We start from the raw sequence: 20,890 nt of genomic DNA, 5'->3' as shown, positions 1-20,890 counted from the left end.
CAAACCCGCAGCGAGCAGGCGAGGAGCAGGGCTGGCCGCGACAGCGCACAGCACAGGACACCACCACCTCGGGAGAGCAGCTGGGGCGAGCTGCGCTCGTACATGAAGATGTGACCTTTACCAGGTTCACCGCCACCCTCCCTACGCTGTGTTTACTACAGCCCGGGACTCCCGGCTCCGCGTTTCACCGGGACGGTGGCGGCGGCGCCCGGGACGGCTGCTCCGCGCTGGAGGGGCGCGGGGAGCGGAGCAGAGCTGCTCCTCGGCCCCGGGAGCAGGGGAGCGGGGCAGCCGGACACCCCAGCGCCCAGGGGGACGGTCTCTCGTTTCCCGCAAACGGATGAAAAAGGCCCGGAAAGCGGATCCACCGGCCCGGCTCCCCGGGGTCTCCCCCCGCATCCCCCTTCCCCCTCAGCCCCTCCAGACGAACAAAAGACGACAGACGGCAACGGAGGCAGCAACCCCTCCGCGGGTCCCCGGCCCGGGGTGTCGGGCTCGGCCCGGCCCGGCCGGGCGGGAGGCACGCTGCCCTGCACCGGGCTGAGGGGACGCGTCTGTCCCCAGCCCCGCGGGTCCCCACCGCCCCGGCCCGGGGAGGTCGGGTCCGGGATGTGGTGGAACGGCTCGGACGGAAACAAAACCCCCCAGACCGGGGTTATTATTCCCGCCCCGCAGGCGGCCCGGCGACACACTCACCCTGCTCGTAAATCGGAGCAAACTCTCATTCACTCTCCCCGCGGTGCCCAGGCCGCCGGAGCCAGGCGACGCCCCGAGAGCCGCCGCTCGCCGCGCTGGGCCGGGCCGGGCCGTGCGCCGCTGGGGCCGGGCGCGCCGCTCAGCCCCGGACAAAGCGCGGCGCGGCTCGGCCCGCCTGCCCGCTGCGGGCGAGGGCGGCCGCAGGTGCCCGTCCGCCGCCGCCGAGGCCGTGCCGAGCCCCCTGCGCAGCCGCCGCCGCCGCCGCAGCGCCCGAGCCGCTCGCCCCGCCCCCGGCCGGCGGCGGCCCCGCGGCGGGAGCCCGCAGAGGCGGGGCGGGCGGGGCGGCACATGGGCGGTGCGGCCCGGCCCGGCCCAGCCCAGCCCGGCCCGCAGCAGCGCGGCGGCGCAGAGCGAGGCGTGTCCCCCCACCCCCGGCCGCAGCCCGGCCGCGGGTCCCGCGGGCGGCGGAGGCGGGTGCCGCGGCCCGCCCGGCGCGGAGCGGCGTCCGCAGGCTCTGCGCGGAGCGGCAGCGAGCAGCCCCCAGCCCCGCCGCCGCGCCCGGCGCCTGCGAAGGAGCCCAGACGCGTAGCAGGCAAGATTCTCCATACTGCGCTGGCTGCCTGTGGTGCGGGCTGTGCTGCCGCTGCTCCGTGCGCCGCAGCGGGGATTGCGCTGTCCAAGTATGCTCTTTGCGATGCAGCCTGTACCGTAACGCTGCGCATGGGTAGCGGTGGCGTGCATTGTGGCCGGAGCCTGAGCCCAGCAGGGTCAGGGCTTCGTTGTGCTTCGGGCTTGGCAGATACACACACACCGCGTCAGCCTTGCCTGTGCTTTGCCGTCGTTGTAGGAAGCGTACCGCCGGAGCTAACCGCGCCCCGGTTAACGGGGGGCTGAGGGCGAAGCACATGCCCGGGCCTGGGCAAGGCGGCGGCGGGCCGGGGACGGCAGTCCCGCCCGGGGCACTCGCTCTGGGCCGCCCTGAGGCACCGCTGCCCTGGGCCGGTGGTGCTGATGGGCTAGGCTGGCTGCCTGCAGCCTCACACACGCTGCGGAACCCAGGCCCTCAGGGAAGGTGCTACTCCTGTGTACAGTCAACACTGTATTGTTAATTATTTACTAAGCATATAGGGCTGTACACCATCGCTTATGCACTGTTTGGAGTGTTTCGCACTGTTTGTTGTTAACCCGGATCTCTTTTTCATAGCTTAAGACATACAGAGTGCATACGCCATGAGATACCCTTTTATTTCCCATTCCTCTCATGTCCCATCCTCAGGGTTTGGTGATGCAGGGACTGCCTCGCGGAGCGGCTGCCGTGCGGTGTAAGCAATGTTACACAATTCTGTAATAGGTTTGTGTACCTCAGCTCCTGCCTCTAGCGCAACGGAGGCGAGCCGTGATGTGCTGCGCAGCGTCCCCTGGTACCCCCTGAGACAGTGGCCCTGTCTCTGCTGCCAGACTTGTCCGTTTGCAGGGTGATGACCTATGGCATGTTCTGCGCTCACCGACATCCCTGTATTTCACATCATCTCATGCCCTTTGCATGCTGGCTTTGTAACGCTTCAGTTTTTGAGATCGAGAATTTATGAATCAAAAGATGGGGGAGTGGAGCCATGTGGAGGCTGAGTCAGATCGTGAAAAAGGAAAGCCAAGCGAGAGTGTGCAATTGCATATCGCATTTACAAACACAGTTTCATTCATCTCCATATGTTGCTCCTGTTACTACTAATAAAGCTGTGGTTTCTCAGACTGGTGCTACCCCGGGAACGCGGTTTGATCTTCTTGGGGTTTTTACTCTATAGCCTGCATAGTATTTGTGTTATAGTATGTTATTTTCACAGTTATGTTTTTATTACGTTGAACACATGTTAACAACTGAATTTGATACTATGAATGTATGTCCCACACCCTCCTCTCTTGGTCCTATTATTCAATGTGCAAAGGAGTGACAAATTATTTACCAGTAGCAATTTTTGCTCTATATTGGCAAGATTTTCTAATCATAAAAACAAAAAAAGCTTTTTCCTGGGGGAACGCCCTGGTTTGCTTCCTCTTTCTTTCCTCATCCTGCTAATGATACCCAGCTCCATCATGGTGGTTTTGGAGCTGCAGGAAATCTAGCTTTGTCTACTGAAAGTTTTCTGCAGAAGCCTCTGTAGGCGAAAGGAGCCAGAGAGCAAGGTCTGCTTCAGGCGTAATGGGGTTTTCTTCCCTGGCAGGGAGGTAGAACTGGGGAGTGTACAGTAATCAATTTAAGACAACACTGGGGGAGAAGGATGAAGAATGATTGTATTGGAAAAATAAGTGGGGGAAGGGGGAGGTTTAAGTTTCAGGTGCAATATCTGAGTGGCAATTTCAATGACCTTCATGATTTCTATTTTAGACAGAAGACAACAACCTAGTACTAGGGTACAGTTTGCCTTCTCCTGGCCTCATCCTTTGTTCTCCTTGGGTTTAGCCTGTCAGTTCCCAAGGCTTGTCTCTGTCCCTCATTGGGGCAGCAGCACCTCTCACCCGTGACTCTCAGAACTGCTGTTCTAGCAGGTGATTTTTTTTTCCTCTAACTGCTTATTTCACATCTTCTCTGCTGTGCAAGGTCTTTCTTCTTATGACCCCTCTGAGTGTCTCTTCTCTGTGCTTTATTTATGCTTTGGTATTTCTTTCTTGCCAAACACTGTGCTGCTTACCTTTCCTCTCTGCTTTTCATCTGCTCATGCCTTTTCTCTCTTTTTTGTGCCTTTTCATATGTCTTCGCCTTCTTCTGTCTTCCCCTACCCCCTTCTTTTTCTGTCCTGGTTTTTATACCCTCTCTTGCTCTCTCTTTTCTGACATCTCAGTTCAATCCCCTGCCTTACTCTACCTTCCTCTTGACATTTTTTCTCCACGCTGTTCCTTCGGTCACTGTAATCCTCCATCCTTACCTATACATATATATATGTGTATATATATGTCTCCACTCCAGATCTTCTCCAGCTGAAGCAAAGAAATGGCTCATGCTGGTAGTTTGATCCTGTTGTGTCCCTTTCTCAGCATCTGAAATACGCTGCTCCTGCCCATCATCAAACACATATTTGGTAGACTGAAGAATTAAGTATGTGGGAAATGTTCCTAAATTCAGAACTGGACTTGCGAGAGCAGCTCGGTCGGGCTACACTGTGGTCAGAGCAGTTATTGTGCTCCCGCTGACAGTGCCAGAGGCAGGCTGTAACCCCTGAACTCCAGGACCTGAGCGCATTTTTTTGTTTTATATGTATGTTCATTAAGCCATTCTTGTGCAGCTATTGGGAAAGAAGTGTTTTTTTCCCCATCAGAGCTAAGCTCTGCCTCTGAAAAGGGCTCTGTGTGGGGTGAGACTGGGACCTCAGCTCATCAGCTTCCCTTTTTTCTGGAGCCAGAGGGAGAGGAGAATGGTGTGACCGTAGGATCATGTGCATTGGGTGGCAGATGGAAGAATAGATGCATAACCCAAAAATGCTACAATAATCTCAGGAGGTAAGGAGTGGAATTGTTTAATAATATTTCCCCTTGACTATAACTGACTACAAACAGCATCACTGGGGATCAAGGGCAAATGTTAGATTTTGTTATTTGAATAAGAATCTCAGCTTTTTTTTTTTTTTTAAATCTGCTTTAATAATTAAACTTTCCTTTTGTCTTTCAAAAAGCATACTACTAACTGGCTGGAATGAAAACAGCTCCATCCCACGGGTTCCACCTCCGCTTTCTGGCAGCTTACCTGACTCATAAAGAGAGTGGGGGATTTTATATGCCACCTACATCGACTCAACATTTTTCTTTGTGGTGAGAGTTAATCACCACCCTTGTCATATTATTTCACCGGCCCTCTTGAAGATGTGATCTGTCAGGGGGGTACTGTTTGTCTTTCAAATCAGCCTTAAAGCTTCTTATAGAGTAGGGGTGGGGTTGTGGGTTTTTTTTCTGAATTTGGTGAAAACACACAGGCAGTCCACTGCAATAAGGTTTTCTGTGTTATTTACCCCACGATCAGGGAAAAGGGGGTTTCTATTTGCAGAGGACTCATGTCTGACATGAAATGTGCCACAGCTGGAGAGTTGAGGTGCATCAGCTGAAGGTAGAGGACCATCCCCCAGATAATCATTGCAGGTGGTATGCACCAAGGAAGAAACTGGGTGGTTGTAGCCATGATGATCAAGGATTTAGAGGGCAAAGTTTTGTAAGCAGAGGCAATGTTTGTATTAGAGCAACGGAGGAAAATGGACATGCTTTGGGGCACATAAAATCTCTCCTTATAACCTGTTTGTATAACCTATGTGACCCTGTCTCTTGTGAGGAGAGAGACTGTATGTAGTAGACTGATACTTGTCAAGCAGAAAATACTGCACGAAAGAAGACAGGGCGATAGGAATGAGAACAAACCACAAAAGTGGCAATACAATAAATATCCTGTGCGCAGGAGGCAGTGGAAGAAGGGGTAGGAGGACTTGAAAGTGCACCTCCAGGAAGGTTATTGGGTGTTACAAAGAGGACAGGAGTTACCCCGGAAAGCAAGAGGAAGCTTGAGCAGAAAAGCATGTGACATTTTTGCAGAAGAAATTCTTAAAATGAGGTACAGGGAGGAAGGAGCAGCTGAGGCTGCTCTGGAGCTTGGCACTTAAAGAGAAATCTTAGTGTGAGGGAGGGCCAGGGGAAGCATCTGGTTCAAGAGTCTCTTCATTTCTCTGTCACAAGGGCAGGCAGAATCAAGGAATGGGAAGGAAAGGGGAAAACCAAAAACTGAAGTGAACCGCTGGCAAACGTGGATGAAGGAAGGGTAGGGAAGCTGCTGCCATGTTGATGGAAAGGGAGAAGTCCTCGTTGGATCCTCTTTGGGATGGAGAAAATGACAAAGAAGTGAGGTGCTGAAGGCAGGAGGTGGGGAGCATCCCAACAGGAATAAGCTGCTGACTGTACCCAGTATAGATATAGGTTATTTCTATTCTTGTTGTGTATAAGCCTTAAAATGCATTGCAGATTCGGTAGCTCTGCCCTGAAGACATGGATGCTGCAGCTGTCTTGCCCTTCCTGTCACACCTTCCTCTTTCTCCCGCACCAGAATTAATCCATATTCTCTCCTCTCCTGCACTGTGGGTCCTCAGCCCAGCACTGATCATCCTTCTTATTGATGCACCTGCCTGATAACTGGGGCACGACTCGAGATAAGGACTCGAGAGTCACCTGCAAAGATGTGCCTCTTGAAGCAGAGGCACTAATGAGCTCTGTGGAGGGCGCGTGCTGTGAAAGGCACCGGCAGGGAGGAAGAAGAGCAAAGGGTGAGCACTGCATCTGAGGAAGAAGCAGGTCAGGAGACTGCAGCAGTGGGAAAAACAAAGGTGTGGAAAGAAGCCTCAGGAGGAAAGTGAGTGTAGGAGGATGGAGCCACGGATGGTTAAAAATAACAGTGTGGTACAGATAATGTGGCACTCTGCTGGCATTTTAAACCTGCTGCCTTTGAAAACCCTTCTCTGTTTTGAAGAGCGAGCCTTACATTTACAATTGTTCTAATTGCTACTGACCAGCCAGGATCACTGGCATTTTGGGGCTGTCACTTTGTTCAGCAACCCCCGTTTTCTTCACTGCTGGTCTAGGGGTTTCAACCGAGACTTCAGCAGAGAGCTCTTTGCACCCCTGCCTGACATAAATATTGATGTAGCCCTAATTATGCTTTGATTTCTCTGGAAGGGAAATGGCCTTTTTTAGCTTCTGACAGTATAGTGACTAGCACACTGTCCATGTGATGATGATGCTATTGCAAATTAGAGCTAAATTAAAACAGCATTCACAGGCAATTTGTACAATGTGGAATTCGGGCATGGGTTAACCTAGCTCAAAGGCCATTTTTTAAGTGTTTCTGGAGAACTGCAAGCTTTTCAACCCCATGGTTGTTCGAAGTAATGCATTAGTCTCTGTACAAATATCATGTTGGATGAGACCAAGTGGCAGCAAACCTGCTGGGGCTTTGAACCTCCTGGTGCTTGTGATGGGTGGGAGAGAAAGAAGGAAGGAACAATAAAGAAAATAATAAAGGAAAGAGGAGAAATGCAAAGTGAAGGACCTCTGCATTTTGCTAACAGATCTTCAATATCACAATAACATAGAAAAGACATTGTCTGGTAATGTAGAGCAGTTACTTGCTATTTATGAACATTTCAGAATGGTTTATTAACAGTACTTATGCCAGAGTTTACTTTTACCTGCAATAACTCTTGTGTCCTTAGTGCTCACCCCTATATTTCTAGAGAATAGCCAGCTCCCCTCTTCAGTGGAGCTTTGCGGTGCTGTCCCAGTCATGCTTTTCTCCTCTCCTTCTGTCTAGCAGGCTCTCCATTTTCCTGCTTCACACAGAAGATGACCTCTAACTCTCAGAGGACTCTCCTCCTGTGGTAATGTGATCTAGTGGTGCAGCAGAGAAAGGTGTCAGCAGTCCTGGATCGTATTCCCAATCCGGTTATTGGATGATGTGAGCTCAGGGGAAGGACGTTTATCTTTGTTTTCCTGCAGGCTCCAGTAATAGTCACACATCTCAATTTTACAGTAAAATTGCTATTACAATGCCAAATTAATTATTAATACCCACATTACAATATTTTCAGTATCCTGTAGCAATGAAATCTGACTCTGTGCCACTCGGTGCCCTTTAGCTCGCGGCATGGCATGCAGTCCTTTTGGATGTAGCTGTGTGGTACCCACAGCTCCTGCATTCACACTCCATGTTCCCAGGCAGCCATGCTTTACAGCCATGATAAAGTAGCCTTCACATATTCCTGACTTTTTCATTAGTTGCAAGCTTTCCACTAATTTTTTTTAATCCTTTTCAGTACTTGCTGAAATGTGAGTAACGTAAATGGCAAATGATGATTGAAGTTAGAGACTCGGTTAGAAGGAATGTCGGTCATGATTGATGATAGCTGCACACGTCAGGCCCTCTTCTGGCTCTTTCTCCCCATGTAGAGGGAGAGTTGGTGACACTGCCCAGGTCTGTTGAGCATACGTGCATTAAACCCATATATATCGCATGAAGGTTGTTAGAAAGTGGTGCTGAGCTTATTTCACTCATGCCATTGAGGATATATAGTAATACTTGTGATGTACTCATAACATTTAAAGCCTTAATGACCTTGGTCTAATCTTCAGTCTAATTTGGGAACATAGTTTTCCACTTGCATGGTTTTATATCATGCATTATTCCCAATCAACTCTGTATAGATAGAGTAGGCATTTTGGGGTGCAATCCCGGCTTCATTTCTTTTTGCTACACTATTTATCTGCAGCACTGGAAAAAGCCACAGAAACCTACTGAAACCTGGGGATGGGGTATGTGGGAAGAAGAGGTGCCACATGTATCTGCATTGGTTCCCACATAACTCCTGCCTTAACTTAGAAGCAGCTCTCATCTCCTGGGACTGCTTCTTCTCCCTCTCCCACTCACATTCCCCTTATGGCCTGCAGGTGTTGGGCTGTAGCTTCTCTCGTATTTTTGGCCATGGCTGAATTAGCACATTTTTTATGAGTGCCTTTTTCAGCACCAATGAGAATAGTCTAGAATTCTGATAGTTCTCCGTTACTCCATAAAGTCCATAAAAAGAGTTTGCTTAAATGCTATAGCAGTTCTTTAGGCTTATTATCATTAGTAGTTTAGAGACTATGGCTCCGTTGTAGGAGTTATTTAGGTACAGCTGGCTCAGTGAGTTTATGGTCTTCTGCTTTTCCAGGTAAATTGAAATGATGATGTCAAAGATCAAGTGATGTTCAATTTTTATATGGCACAGAGCAATTTATTTTGAATCTGCGCTTTTTATTTTAAGTAGCATAGGGCACCATCAAATAAGTAAAGCACCTTTCTGTTGCGTAGTAGGTATTACAGACCCCAGTCACCTATGATTTGTGTTCTTGCACCCAGCTCCAATAACCTGTTCCTTGCGGATCACCAAACAGATAGCACAGCTTGTGCTGCTGCTGAGTAGCTGAGCTGCTGTGATGTCTTGCTTCTCCTGCCCAGCAGGATTGCTCCAGGTCAGTTGGAGATCATCTGCCTGTGGGTGGTTAGCAGGCTCTGACTTCTCCCTGCCTTCACAGCAACATTGCTGAGTTAGTCTAAGGGCAGGAGCTAAACCCTGCACCAGGGCACAGTTGCTGCTGGCAGGGTGACCCCAGTGAGGCGAAATGGGATATGGAGGGAACAGAAGCCTGTTACCTGAGGAAAGGATTTGTGACAGAAGCAGCAAATCCTGATGACTGCGAAACCTGGGGAGGAAGCTTGTGCTGAGGTTTATGTTGTGTTGAGGTTTTGGCTTATTGATAAAACCCCAGGAAGGCAGTGAGCCTGGTTGTGTTCTCTGTTGGATGGTGTTAGTCCTGAGGGCTCTCTGAGCATGGCTGCAATAATACAGGTGTCTCTTAAACCCTAGCACTCTGTGGGAAAGCTGACTGGAGTGTAGTTGTAGCAGATGCTGTTGCTGAGTGTACTCTCGTAAACATTTAACAGGTATTGATCTATAGCAAACTTCATTTCTCCTTGTTGCATTTATTAGATCCTGCTGGTCAAGCATGTAGATGTCAGATATTCCGAAGCAGGTAGATAATGAGTGCTCTCATAAAAAGCAGATAAAAGTCATACTAAAGCTGTTTTAAGTACTCGTTTATTCATAGTAATAAAAACTTGATAAAAAACGTGGAGGAGTCTGATTTTTAGAAAGTACTGAGCCTCTTGGATTCCAGTGGAAATCAATGTTGGCTGTTGGTGATAACCATCTCTGAGCATCGTATTTGTGGTTTCAGACCAAAGTTAAATCCCCACTGGCTTCAAGCACTCCTTTAATCAAAATAAGGACAGCAGTATTTAGCCTCCTAATAGTTACTCTTCTTGCAGCACTCTCTGTGCTCTGCTTGACTCACAGATTTTTTCTGTCCTTTAAAAATTCCATCTATCTTCTCTGCAGAGAGCTCTGATCTAGGGTCCTGCTCCTTACTTTGTACATAAGCATCTCTGATTGATAGCCGCACAACCCTGAGATGTACTCGCAGCGTGGGCAGTCGTACAAGAAATTATAGCTGGTGATTAAAAATGTGTTTTCTAAAATCATAAATGGAAATGCTAGACAAGAAAATAAAATTAAAGATTATTGTAAGGAGTATCCTGTACTGAACTCACAGGCAATGTGTTAGCACAAGCAATGATAAGGATCAGTCAAAAAGCTACATGCCAGTGTATCTCAGTGCTCTGTTCTGCTTGTGTTTCTTCTAAAGTAATTTAAAGATCTTTTTGAACTAATGTATGTGTGTCAGGGAGTGAATTTGTATGTTAAGGAGGAGGGGGCATCTTCAGTTTTAACATATTTTCATGGTTCAAGACGCAAGCATGAATCTCTTCACTAGAAGGATTGTGTGTGTGTATCCAAGGTTAAAAGTCATCCGTTTAAATGATGACTGTACAGGAGCAATCATATAAAACACAGCAGAACATGTGGGATTGGGGATGGGGCCCTGTTATGGATACTGGATTACCTGGGAGGAGACCAGAGATCCCCAAACTGACCTTTGCGCCCCTCCACCACGGGAAGACATCAGGCATTTCAGACTTGTTTACCTTATTCTAGGAAATTCTCCTCCTCGTTACTTCAAAGCAAATATTACCTCATCATCACATGCCAGACAACATGCCAAGAACTCTTTCCAGTCCAAAATGTGACTGTCACTTTTTGCACATGAGGCAGCATCACCGATGCCTCACAGTGACTCATCCTGCTTCTGATCAGCTTTACTACCTAAGGCAGAGCTTGCTACCAAGTAACCATAAAAAACCCCATAGCTTGTTTTCTCAGCTGTTGCTATTTAATGTCACCTGCTGGATGAGCAAATTCTCGTGTGAGAATTTCCAGGTAGATGTCTGTACATCACAAAAGGGAGGGGATTTGCAGTTTGCAGAAATACGCTGTTCCAACAAGAGTAATTTGCTGACATCTGGTAATTTGTAACTGTATTTACCAGATCTGCTGTCTGTCCTCTTACGAGCATTTCGGAGCAGATGAAGCCATTAGAAAGCCTCTTCCTTTCAGTGGAAACATTCCCTAATATGTTGCCCTTCTTTGCGTTTCAGAGAGAGTGAACCGAAAAGTCGCAGCAAATTTTCACTTTACATTTCTTCCTGTGTAGGATTAAAACCAAGTTAATTTTATACAGCAAGAGAAACTAAGGAAAGGGACAGAACTAACAAAACATTCCTATTTAAGGGGCAGAATAAACAAAAAGTGCCTGTTGGCTCTCATTTACTCTAGCAAGGATTAAAACAGATCATCAGAAGATTAGCAAATATCAGAATATCAGATGTCTGAAAGACGAGAGCTCGAGGTTTTCCTACAAATGTTTAATTTTTCACATAAACCTCCTAAGAACAAAGTGCTGATTCTAGAAATCTAACTTTTGTGGTTGATTAGGAAATTACAGCACGGGAACAACCCACTGGGCATAGAGATTTACAGTGGGGGCCACAGAGCTCATTGCAGCAAGGACAGCCTTTAATAGGAAAAAGAAGGAAAAAATCGAAATGGTGTTTCCACCTCCAATTAAGGGGAGATCCAAAAGGCCAGCTAATAGTCCACCCATGGTCATCCCTGCTGGCACCAGCTTGGCACTGGTCCTACAGACTCAGCAGGAAGGCTAAAAATGAACAAAAATGCTGTGGGAGCTTCCCGGCCTGTCTCTCTCTCCATCAATATATCAGGCCTGAGGAAAACGGAGACAGCATCAGGCTGCTCATGGGATTTCTCAGCAGGGCTCCTCTCCCAGCTCAGATCTGAGACACTGCGGTGATTTGTATCTTTGAATATGTTTTCAGTTCATTTTCCTTTTAATGATGCTGAAGAAAGGGGTGTCAACACAAAGGAAGATGTATCTGTCACTCTGCACTGCTCTGGTTTCTAGTGGCAGGCAGGCTGCTGCTTGGAGCTGGCTAGAAAAAACACTGTGGTTGGTTTTGTTGTTGGTTTTCTGAGGAAGGAAAAAATGCCAGCACTGATAACGGGCTGACTCACGCATACAAACCATAAAGAAAAAAATATGTGCTCAAAGATTTTCCTCAAAAAACCCAAAACTTTCCAAATATCACCGTGATGCTTCAGAGTGTGTCCTCTTGCATGGCCATACCCTGTGTTGCAGGGAGCTTGGTGGCTTTCACCTGGAGAATATAGAATCATAGAATAGTTAGGGTTCGAAAGGACCTTAAGATCATCTAGTTCCAACCCCCTGCCTTGGGCAGGGACACCTTCCACTAGACCAGGTTGCTCAAGGCTCTGTCCAACCTGGCCTTGAAAAGGAGGGGAGATGAGCATCATCACCCCTCTGTAGAGGTCTCTGTGGGAGTCTCTGGTTGCAGTGTCCCGTAAGAAATGTCTATCAGGGGAGTGCGGCTCATAAAGCATGTTCTAGGTGAGAGGTACCCAGCTTCAGTCTCCAAGGGTCACGGAATGGCTGAGGCTGGAGGTGCCTCCGGACAACATCTAGTCCAGCCCATGCGCAGAGCAGGGTTGGCCACTGTGGGTTGCTCAGAGCCACGTCCAGGTGGATTTTGAGTATCTCCAAGGACGGAGACCCTGCAACCTCTCTGAGCAACCTGTGCCATTGCTTGGTCACCCTTATGGTAGAGAAGTTGGTCATGATGGCAACACTTCAAACACAAAACCTAATAATTATCCATATCTTCACACCAGAGCAGCACCTGCCTGTGGATTGTGTTGCGCTGTTGACAGAAGGGTTGGTGATACTGTCGACCATTATTAACATTGTTTGTTTAGCACCTGGCAAATGCAGTCAGGCTGTTTGTGCTAGGCACTGCCCAAACAACCTGGAAGGGAGATAGCCTGTTCCCAAAGAAGGTGTTATTTACCTGTTAAACAGTAGGCTGCAAAGAAACGGGTGGAGGGAAGCAAGGACACCAAAGCTTTTGTACTAATCTCTGAACTTTAGCATCATTGCTTCCCTCATCATGGCTGTACGTGGCAAAAGAGTGAGATCCTGGCTGCCCTACCCAGCATTAGCCAGTCAAATGGATGGAGATGCCCTGCAGCGTGACCTTTTCTGGAGACATGAAATCACTCTGGTGCCCATTAGGCACTGTATTCATTTTTAAAAACTGCAGTAGAAGTGCACTTAATAGATATTTTAGAAGGACACACTTTTCAAAAAGCCTAAGAAACAGTAATTTTTCAGCTGTGGTGTTTTTCAGTCAGGAAATTAGCTGAAGAGAAAAAGAAGCAAGTGCTCAGTTACTTCTTCTCTTGGAAAAATGCCTTTCCATTGAAAATACATATTTTCGAGTCTGCAAACAAGGGGTAGATGGTTTCTTGCACCAATATTGCTCCCAAGTAGAGGAAGAAAGGGAGAAAAATCATGGTTTCGGCAGAGAAAGAAAATGTGGTGTTTCAGGTGTCAGAGTTTTGAAGGGTGTCCAGGACTTTGGGACAGTCCAGCACTTGCCCTTCCAAACTCCTCCACTGAGAAGAATGCCCTGGAAAATTAAGACAGGGGATGAGGTGGCTGTGTCAGGCTTTGATTGCAGATGCAGGCAACAGTGGAGAAACCAGGCCAGGATGGAGGCCAGCATCTCATTCCTTCCCAAGGAGGAGAGGTAGGGCTGAGCACGCAGCCATTGCTTTGGCACAGGCACTGTTTAGGTCCCTCTCTGATGCTCTGTGTGTACAGACCGTATGTTACATCCCAGCTTTCTCTCTCCTGTTTACTTCTCTCTATTTTCCCATGTGCCATCAGCCCTGAAGCTGTTTTTTCTCCTCTAGTCTGTCTTGGCCAGCAGACTAATTCCTAGGTCATCTTCAAAGGAGGTGCAGAGCAGTAAAAGCCCAAGCCCTGGGGTGATGCTGGAAGCTGATCCTCCAGCAAAGCCTGGAGAAACCTTGCCTTTCAAGGGAGCTCGCAAGGTGTCCTCTGAAGCACAAAACCATTTACCAGGTTCCGACACAGTTATTCCCTTGACCTACATAGTAAAGTACATGTAAATTTGGGGGGAAGGGGGGGCACCCAGTTTTGTGACCGGTTTACATACTGTCACATTTGTACATACATACTTTTGTTACAGCACTTCTGAATGACAGCTGCACATCTGCAGGTTGTGGCCTAATGAAGAAAATTTCAGAGAGAGGATGAAGCATCTTTGATGTAAACTGGTCAGCAGAGGCCCACTCCCTCGAAAGCAGAATGCACCAAAGAGCAGGAAACAATTTTAGCCCATGTCGCTTCTTTCCATCAACAAATAGCCCAAAAGCACTTTGATTTTTAACTCCTGTCCACATTCCTGTTCCTGTGCCAGGTGAATCCTGCCATCTCCTCTGAGCTTTTCTGCTCTCTGGTATTTTTGGTAACTAACATGAATACTGAGAGAGATCCTGTAGCTCAGCTAGCTAACTTAAAACTGTATGATTTTTATGTACCACTGGAATACATGATGTAAAGCAATAGCCACAGAGATGCAAACACCCTCAAAATAAGCTTTTACCTACATGCAAAAAAAAAAAAAAGGTCTGTTGGAAATTGTAATAACCATGTAAAATAATTTTGACCAGTCTCATATAAAGGTGATATCTTGCAACATTCTCCAGCCCATTCCAGCAAGACTTAATTTAATCCATGCTGCAGTTAGTGTTTTCTTTGGAACTGCGATGATGTTCTCAGAAATATGTTCACCCTCCAGCCCATATTTACTAAGTAGATGCCAACTAGGCCTGGGTTCAGTGATGTTTACAAGGCCAGTGTTATGGGGATTTAAACATAAAACAACAAGAAACCATGCACAAACCAGAGCAGCTCTCACTGGCAGTTCAGAAATGCTTGCATGGGGTCATGGGGTGTTTATCTCAGATTCAGAGATGTCTCTTGTCTCTGACTCAGGCTCTCTTGTCTCTCAATAAAACTATACTGTAGAAGAATAAAAAAAAATTTGATTTTCTTGGTGTTCTTTCCAAGCAGCTCCAAGACCCAGAGAAAGAGCTCTCAGGATGCCAGAGCCAGCAAAGTCCACCTCTGCCCCCAAAAAGGGCTCCAAGAAAGCTGTGACGAAGACCCAGAAGAAGGGCGATAAGAAGCGGCACAAGAGCAGGAAAGAGAGCTACTCCATCTATGTCTACAAGGTGCTGAAGCAGGTCCACCCCGACACCGGCATCTCCTCCAAGGCGATGGGCATCATGAACTCCTTCGTTAATGACATCTTTGAGCGCATCGCTGGAGAAGCATCCCGCCTGGCCCATTACAACAAGCGCTCCACCATCACCTCCCGCGAGATCCAGACGGCAGTGCGCCTGCTGCTCCCGGGAGAGCTGGCCAAGCACGCTGTCTCAGAGGGCACCAAGGCTGTCACCAAGTACACGAGCTCCAAGTAGCTGGATGTCACCTCTCCAATGGGACCATTGACCACCGGACCCTCCGCGCAAGCACAGGCAGGCAGCCACGGTCCAGATAAACATAATGGCTATTATCCACAGCAATTTACAGCCTTGGGATGGGCGTGAGAAGCTGCCCAATGGAAGAGGAGACAGTGATCTGGATGTTGGCTGATTTTCATAGTCTGTTTGGGGCATGCAGCAGGTTTGGCGAGGCTGGTGGAGGAGGCCCCTGCTTTCACATCTCATCCAAAGGACTGACCAACTGTAGTATATCCAAACTCTTCTCTGTGCTTGGCAACATGCACGCTTGGCACTGACTGGGGAGACCTGCAGTGGCAACACAGAGACACCGTCTCTTTAAGTCTTCCTGTTTGGCTGCTTTCTCACAGTCATCCAAGATGGGCACTGAGGAGTCAGCGCTGGCACCCATCCTCTCCCTCATAGCCCAGATCCACCCCAGTGTACAGCAGCACAGCCCACCCCGTGCCAGCAGAAGTGTCATTGACAGCTACCAGTCATGAGCTATAGAATAAAATCCATACTGATTCAACAGCTATCTGTGCTTGACAGCCTGTTTAAAGAGCAAGCCTGACAGCAGATGCCTGGGATGAAACCAAGCACTATTCCTCATTGCTGCCAGTGGATGAACCATTAAGCAAGCTGAGGGTGCCAGCACTGGAGCTGCCCACTGCCTCCCACCTTGTGCCAAGGCAGACAGACAGGCAAGGGGGGATGTTGGGACTGGGTCGCTACCTTCCCTGACTGCTGCTTTTGGACTTGCTTTGTGTGCAAGACATTGCTACTTCTGCTGCTTTTCAGAGACTTTCCTGCGTCGACACTGCCTCTGCTCCCTGACACCATACACATGGGTGAGATGGGGTGGTGCCCATGGGAGTCCCATCTCCTGTGAGCACTGGGGTGGTGCAGGACAAGCAGCACAGAGGTGTGGGGAGGGGACTGAAGGTTTGGGAAGGGATCTGGAGTGGGAGCAGAGGTGGTTAATGCAGGCTGGGTGAGAGGCAGGCTCTTCGCAGGGATCACTGTGGGCAGTTCACCTCACCCTGCCCTCCCTGCTTGGGTCACTGGTTGGAAAGCGAAGGCAAAAACTGGGGCTGAGTGGATATATAGGGACACTTGCCTGCATCTAAGTGACATTTCAAAGGCTAAATAATCTTAAACTGTTTCAGATAGTCCCCACGTCTTCTCAAAGTCCATGGTATGGTGAGCAATAATAAAAGCCATAGAGGTTAGTGGAGGAATGTCTTGGTTGCAGGTTCTCTTGCCCAGACTGTTGGATAGTGGGAGAGCATGTGTAGAACTGGTGTGAAGTTGAAGCTTCCTACTCAAAACACAAAATTAGCCATCATTAAAAAGAAGAAAGAAAATCCAAATCTCTGGTAGGCAGTAGCACTCAGATAAAAAATATTCAGGTCTAAAATAACAACTACTTTCTGCAGCTTGTTCCATGAATAAAAAGGGCAGCAAAGACCCAGGAGCTAACTGCAGGTTCTCCCCAAACTCCAAGACCTTGCTTTTAATTGAAAGGTAAATTCGTACCCTGAAATACCAGCCTCGCAGTACATCTCTCACTTTCCTCTGTGTTTATCTCTGTCCTGTTTCTTTACAGTTTGAGAGTGATGGGGACACTTGACAAGTTTATATCGCTTTTGGAGCTGTAGGACTCTGCAGCTCCAGAAGATTCAGTTATTTTTGGTTTTTATAACAGTGTTGCAGTCATCTTCCTGTTGGTCTAAGGAAGGGACCACATGGACCTGCTCAGCCCAGAGCACGTCAGAAAGCCAGGAGCAGCGTGGTGTCTTGTGGTCTCTGTGCAAGAGCAGAGGTCAAGTTGCTTATGGGCTGCTCCCATCCCCCTGCTTGGGGTTTAAACACCCCTTGCCCAAAAAGGGGCTTTCCTGCCCTGCTTGGGTCAGTGACAGCACACAGCCATGTTTCATCCCTAAGGCCAGCAGGAATGCCTGGTGATACCTTTCAGAAAGAGCAAATGCCGCTCCCCAGGTGTCAGCTCCCACGAGCAGCAATACCTGTGCTCAGTGGCATTAGGTAACCTGGGCCACTTGGCCAGGACACTTTAGAGTGACAGCTTAGTACTTCCTTTTGTTTTCCAATCAAAAAGCCGAAATCACATGCCAAAGATGAAAGTGTACCTGCAGTGGTCCAAGAGCCACTGGCCTTGGTCTCTCTCCCACCAGAAATCAGACAGCAGATAATGCAGAAGGGGAATATAGGGAGTGAAGGGCTGGCTGGCAGTGCTGGAGCTTCTTCCTCGTGTCCCTGGGACTCATCCCCTTGGGGAGTCCTCTGGGAAGTAGGAATTTTGAGTGGAATAAATCCACTCCAGTCCAAGGTGTGTGTATGAGCCAGGACACACATCAGCTGGGATTACCTGTCACGGCCTCTAAATCCTCGTTCTTTTGAGCAGAGTCCTGCTGCAAGAAGTCAGGAAAGAAAACAGGGCATTGACCCTCCAGGATCTCTTGGGCAGCTCGAGGAGCTGGGGGCAAGGCTGGGCTCTCGGACCAGAGCTGCTGGCCCCATACTCACAGTACTGGTCTCATTTTCTTCTGCTGCTGTTGCCACTCTCCATTTTTGGAGATTGTTTCAGAGAGAGGAGGAACAGCAATTTAAGGCTATAAAAATGCTTGACAGCTGAAAGAGGATCTTTTATGTTGTCTAAAGTCAAGTGACTGAGACCGGTCATGTCCATCCAGTTATATATGGTTCAGGCTGTCATTTCGTACATCATTTGCTCTTCACTCTCCCTTTATATCATTTCTTTACTTGTCCCCGATAATGGGGAGCACGGGATTGAGGAACTGATCCAGGTTAAAATGAACCTGTTTGCTTGTTTGTTTTGTTGTTTGGGGTTCTTTTTTAGATATTCTTGCAAGTTTTGTTTTAGTACAGTCCTGGTGGCTCTGATCTTTCACTGTTGTACAGACACTTGTGCCAGCTAAGGGAAGGGCTGATCCAGGAAAGGCAAGGCTAGCATAAGCTAGGGCTGCTGCAGAAAGCAGTTGGGAAATTAATGGCCTTAGTGTAGAAAGGAAATCTGCGTCTCCTGCAGTGGTCCAGTTCACAGCAACGACGTGGCTTTTAGATACATCACTAGGGGTGTTACCCTTGCAGTGTCCCACAAGCAGTTCGTCTGACGTTGAAATCAGATGTATCCCATTTCTGCAGATCCCAGAGGACTCGGATGTTGCACAAGGGAAAGGGAGCAGGATGGGAAGGGCACTCTGCTCACAAATGCAGGCACCCAGCTGCAGTGGTTGGAGTTTCCTTGTTCGGAAGACAACAGCACATGAGGCAGCCTGCCCTGCCCACAGCTGCCTGCTGCTGCATGGGAGCACCCTCACACCAGTGCAACAGGAATTACTTTGACTGTGATGAGCTTGGGCTGAGCCTTAGTAGTGGAGGTAATAGAAGATGGTCTAAAAGTTCAAGGATAAATTGGCCACTTAGTAATCTGAAGTGTGACATATTCCACCATTCCCTGGTAAGGGCATTGGCTGCAGAAGAGGAGTTCTGCACTTCAGGCTTTTAAAAACATGTATATTTCCAGCTCTGGAATTGATAAAACATTTTTAAAATTAAGATAATACACCAAGCCCCACTGTCCCTGCCTGATTCTACTGCAGTCCCAGAAGCATCTCTGGGCCATTCCTGTATTTGGAAAAGAAAGCTGAAAAAGTAACATGGCCTTGACATTAACCTCATATAACCCAGTGGACATCACTGCACTGAGTTGTTTCCATGTACAATTCAAGACATATAACTAGCTGCTGTAGATCTACTCCTGATTTTCCACATAGAAAGGTCTGAAAATCCACCTGCCCTTCACAGCAGAGCTCGACCTACAGAAGAACTGAGCAGCCACATGCACAGAGGTTTGTTCTTACTCAGGACAGAAAAGTCTTTAGTCATGAATGGGGAGAATGAGTAAAAACAAGTGTGGAGGATGAGCGCCTGTGCTGGGCACCACTGCGTGTCCTGGGAAGGGATGCCTGAGCTGCAACCGCTGAAGAGCCCTGCCCGGAGGGGCTGTGTGCCCATCTGCCCTGGTGACAGGCAGCCATGTGGAGGTAGCCCCAAGACTGGCCATCGTTGCAGTCAAGCTTGGCATGGCCTCTGCACAGCCGTGAGCATTTATCCCATCATAGTGTTTCCTGACGGTTTGCATCCAGACCAGTTGTTTACAGGGAAAGGAAGAATATGAACTAAATCATAAAAATCACTTGCTGACGGAATTCCGAGAGTTCCCTGGGACCAGCACCAGGGGAAGAATCTCTCGTGCTTACTCCATGCATGGTATCTTTTGGGCTTATGTACACAGAGTTTTCCTGACAGTAAGTGTTACATCAAGTATGATCTATGTTATATTACTGCTGATTCATGACCTGTCTTACTGCTGATTACCTGTTTTCTGTTAAATGTATAAATAAAATGTAAATGCCAACCTGTTGAAAGTCGGACGAGACCCAGCTGTCAGGATGTCTTTGCTTCTGTGTCACTGGCGTCGCCCCAAGCCCTACCTTTGTCCATCATGTTCCCTCCAGACGCGGGGTGACAGCAGCCACGCTTCCAGGAGGGATGGAGCCTGGCTGGTCCTGGCAGAGGGTCAGTCTAAAACCAGAGCAGCCCCGCAGTGGGATGTCACAGGCTGCTGCTGTGACCCCTCGTGGGTATCACTCACCTCAAACATGGGTGCAACATGAGCGTGTGTGTGTGTTTTCAAGCCCTTCCAGAGAGCTTGCCCTGGGCGGAGCTGAGCCTGCAACCTGTCCTTGCCACACTCCTGCTTGGGTGTGCTCTGCCCGGCACCTATCCCTCTGCCCGCAATGGGCAACACTTGTGACTCGCACAGAGTGAGCACTGTCAGATTCTGTCATTGAAAAAGTGGTTTATGTGCACTCAGAATTTCTGTTTATTTCTGTCTATCTGGACTAATGGTTGCTGCCACTAGAAACATCTTTCCTTGCACTAGGAGAAGTTTGCAGGCAACAAACATAGAATAAGATGTAGCATCTGAAAAGCCTAGGAAGAAAAAGCTCTTCTTTTTAAAGAATGATTGGTAAATACACTCAAGTAAAATACATACCTGCTGGACGTCAGCAGCATAATTCACTCACTGGAGTGGGAAATGCGTGTGCCGTGCTAGATGTGTGCTGGTGAAACAAGCTAAGACTTCAGATATGGCATGTAACAGAAATCAGAACTAAAAAGATATAGAGTCTTTCTAAAGACAGACTCATAAACTTAATATAATTGGGGAAAAACAGTATTTGGAGAAAACAACCCTTATAACTAACTGATCTGAAGTATTTCTTTCCAAATAAATATACTACACTACTTCTAATGCTGATTTCCATTTTGATAACCCTTTGCAGAGCAGCACAATGCACTTTCATAACAGAGCTGACACCTGGGTCTCAGGAAGACCCAAACCAGGTTACAAAGGGTAGATCATAACCCATGGATGGTGGGAGATAACTGTTGGGGTTTTTTCATTATTCATTTATTACTTAGTCATTATTGACTGGTTATTCAAAGACCATTAGTTGGACTCAGTTGCCACATGGACTCGGGTTTTGGCAGAACCAGGTAGAAGAACTCAGGAGCATCAAAAGAAACTATGCAAAAGCGAGGTTTGAAATAAGTAAAGAGGAGCAGAAAGCTTTGCATTTTCCTTTCCTGTGTGGCTCCTGCACTTGCATTGTTGGTTATGTGGATTGTGTTAGCCTGGGTTACGTGAAAGATGCAAAGAA

The 20,890-nt window shown here is 48.1% G+C and overlaps 2 protein-coding genes across 3 annotated transcripts in view; one reads left to right on the top strand and one right to left on the bottom strand.

Moving 5' to 3' along the window:
* GRAMD4 (GRAM domain containing 4) overlaps positions 1–1,001 on the bottom strand; it is a 76,863-nt gene extending 75,862 nt beyond the window's left edge. Inside the window, exon 1 of the mRNA XM_030479357.1 lies at positions 697–1,001. Within this exon, the coding sequence (XP_030335217.1) occupies positions 697–725 (29 nt within the window). The 5' untranslated portion in view covers positions 726–1,001. The remainder of the gene's footprint in view (positions 1–696) is intronic.
* On the top strand, positions 979–19,602 carry LOC115605228 (histone H2B 5-like). 2 transcript variants are annotated; one of them, XM_030479358.1, is made up of 2 exons: positions 979–1,288; positions 14,689–19,602. In XM_030479358.1, exons 1-2 carry the CDS (start codon positions 1,045–1,047, stop codon positions 15,096–15,098), a joined length of 654 nt encoding a protein of 217 aa, XP_030335218.1. In that variant the 5' UTR covers positions 979–1,044; the 3' UTR covers positions 15,099–19,602. The 2 variants fall into 2 exon arrangements, with proteins under 2 accessions (XP_030335218.1, XP_030335219.1); XM_030479359.1 differs by having other exon boundaries at positions 1,121–1,376.
* The last annotated feature ends 1,288 nt before the right edge of the window (positions 19,603–20,890 follow it).

Source organism: Strigops habroptila, chromosome 3 (genome assembly GCF_004027225.2).
Source record: "Strigops habroptila isolate Jane chromosome 3, bStrHab1.2.pri, whole genome shotgun sequence".
Classification (NCBI taxonomy): Eukaryota; Metazoa; Chordata; class Aves; order Psittaciformes; family Psittacidae; genus Strigops; species Strigops habroptila.
Note: the sequence above shows the minus strand (reverse complement) of the source record. Positions and strands in the feature narration are given on the sequence as shown.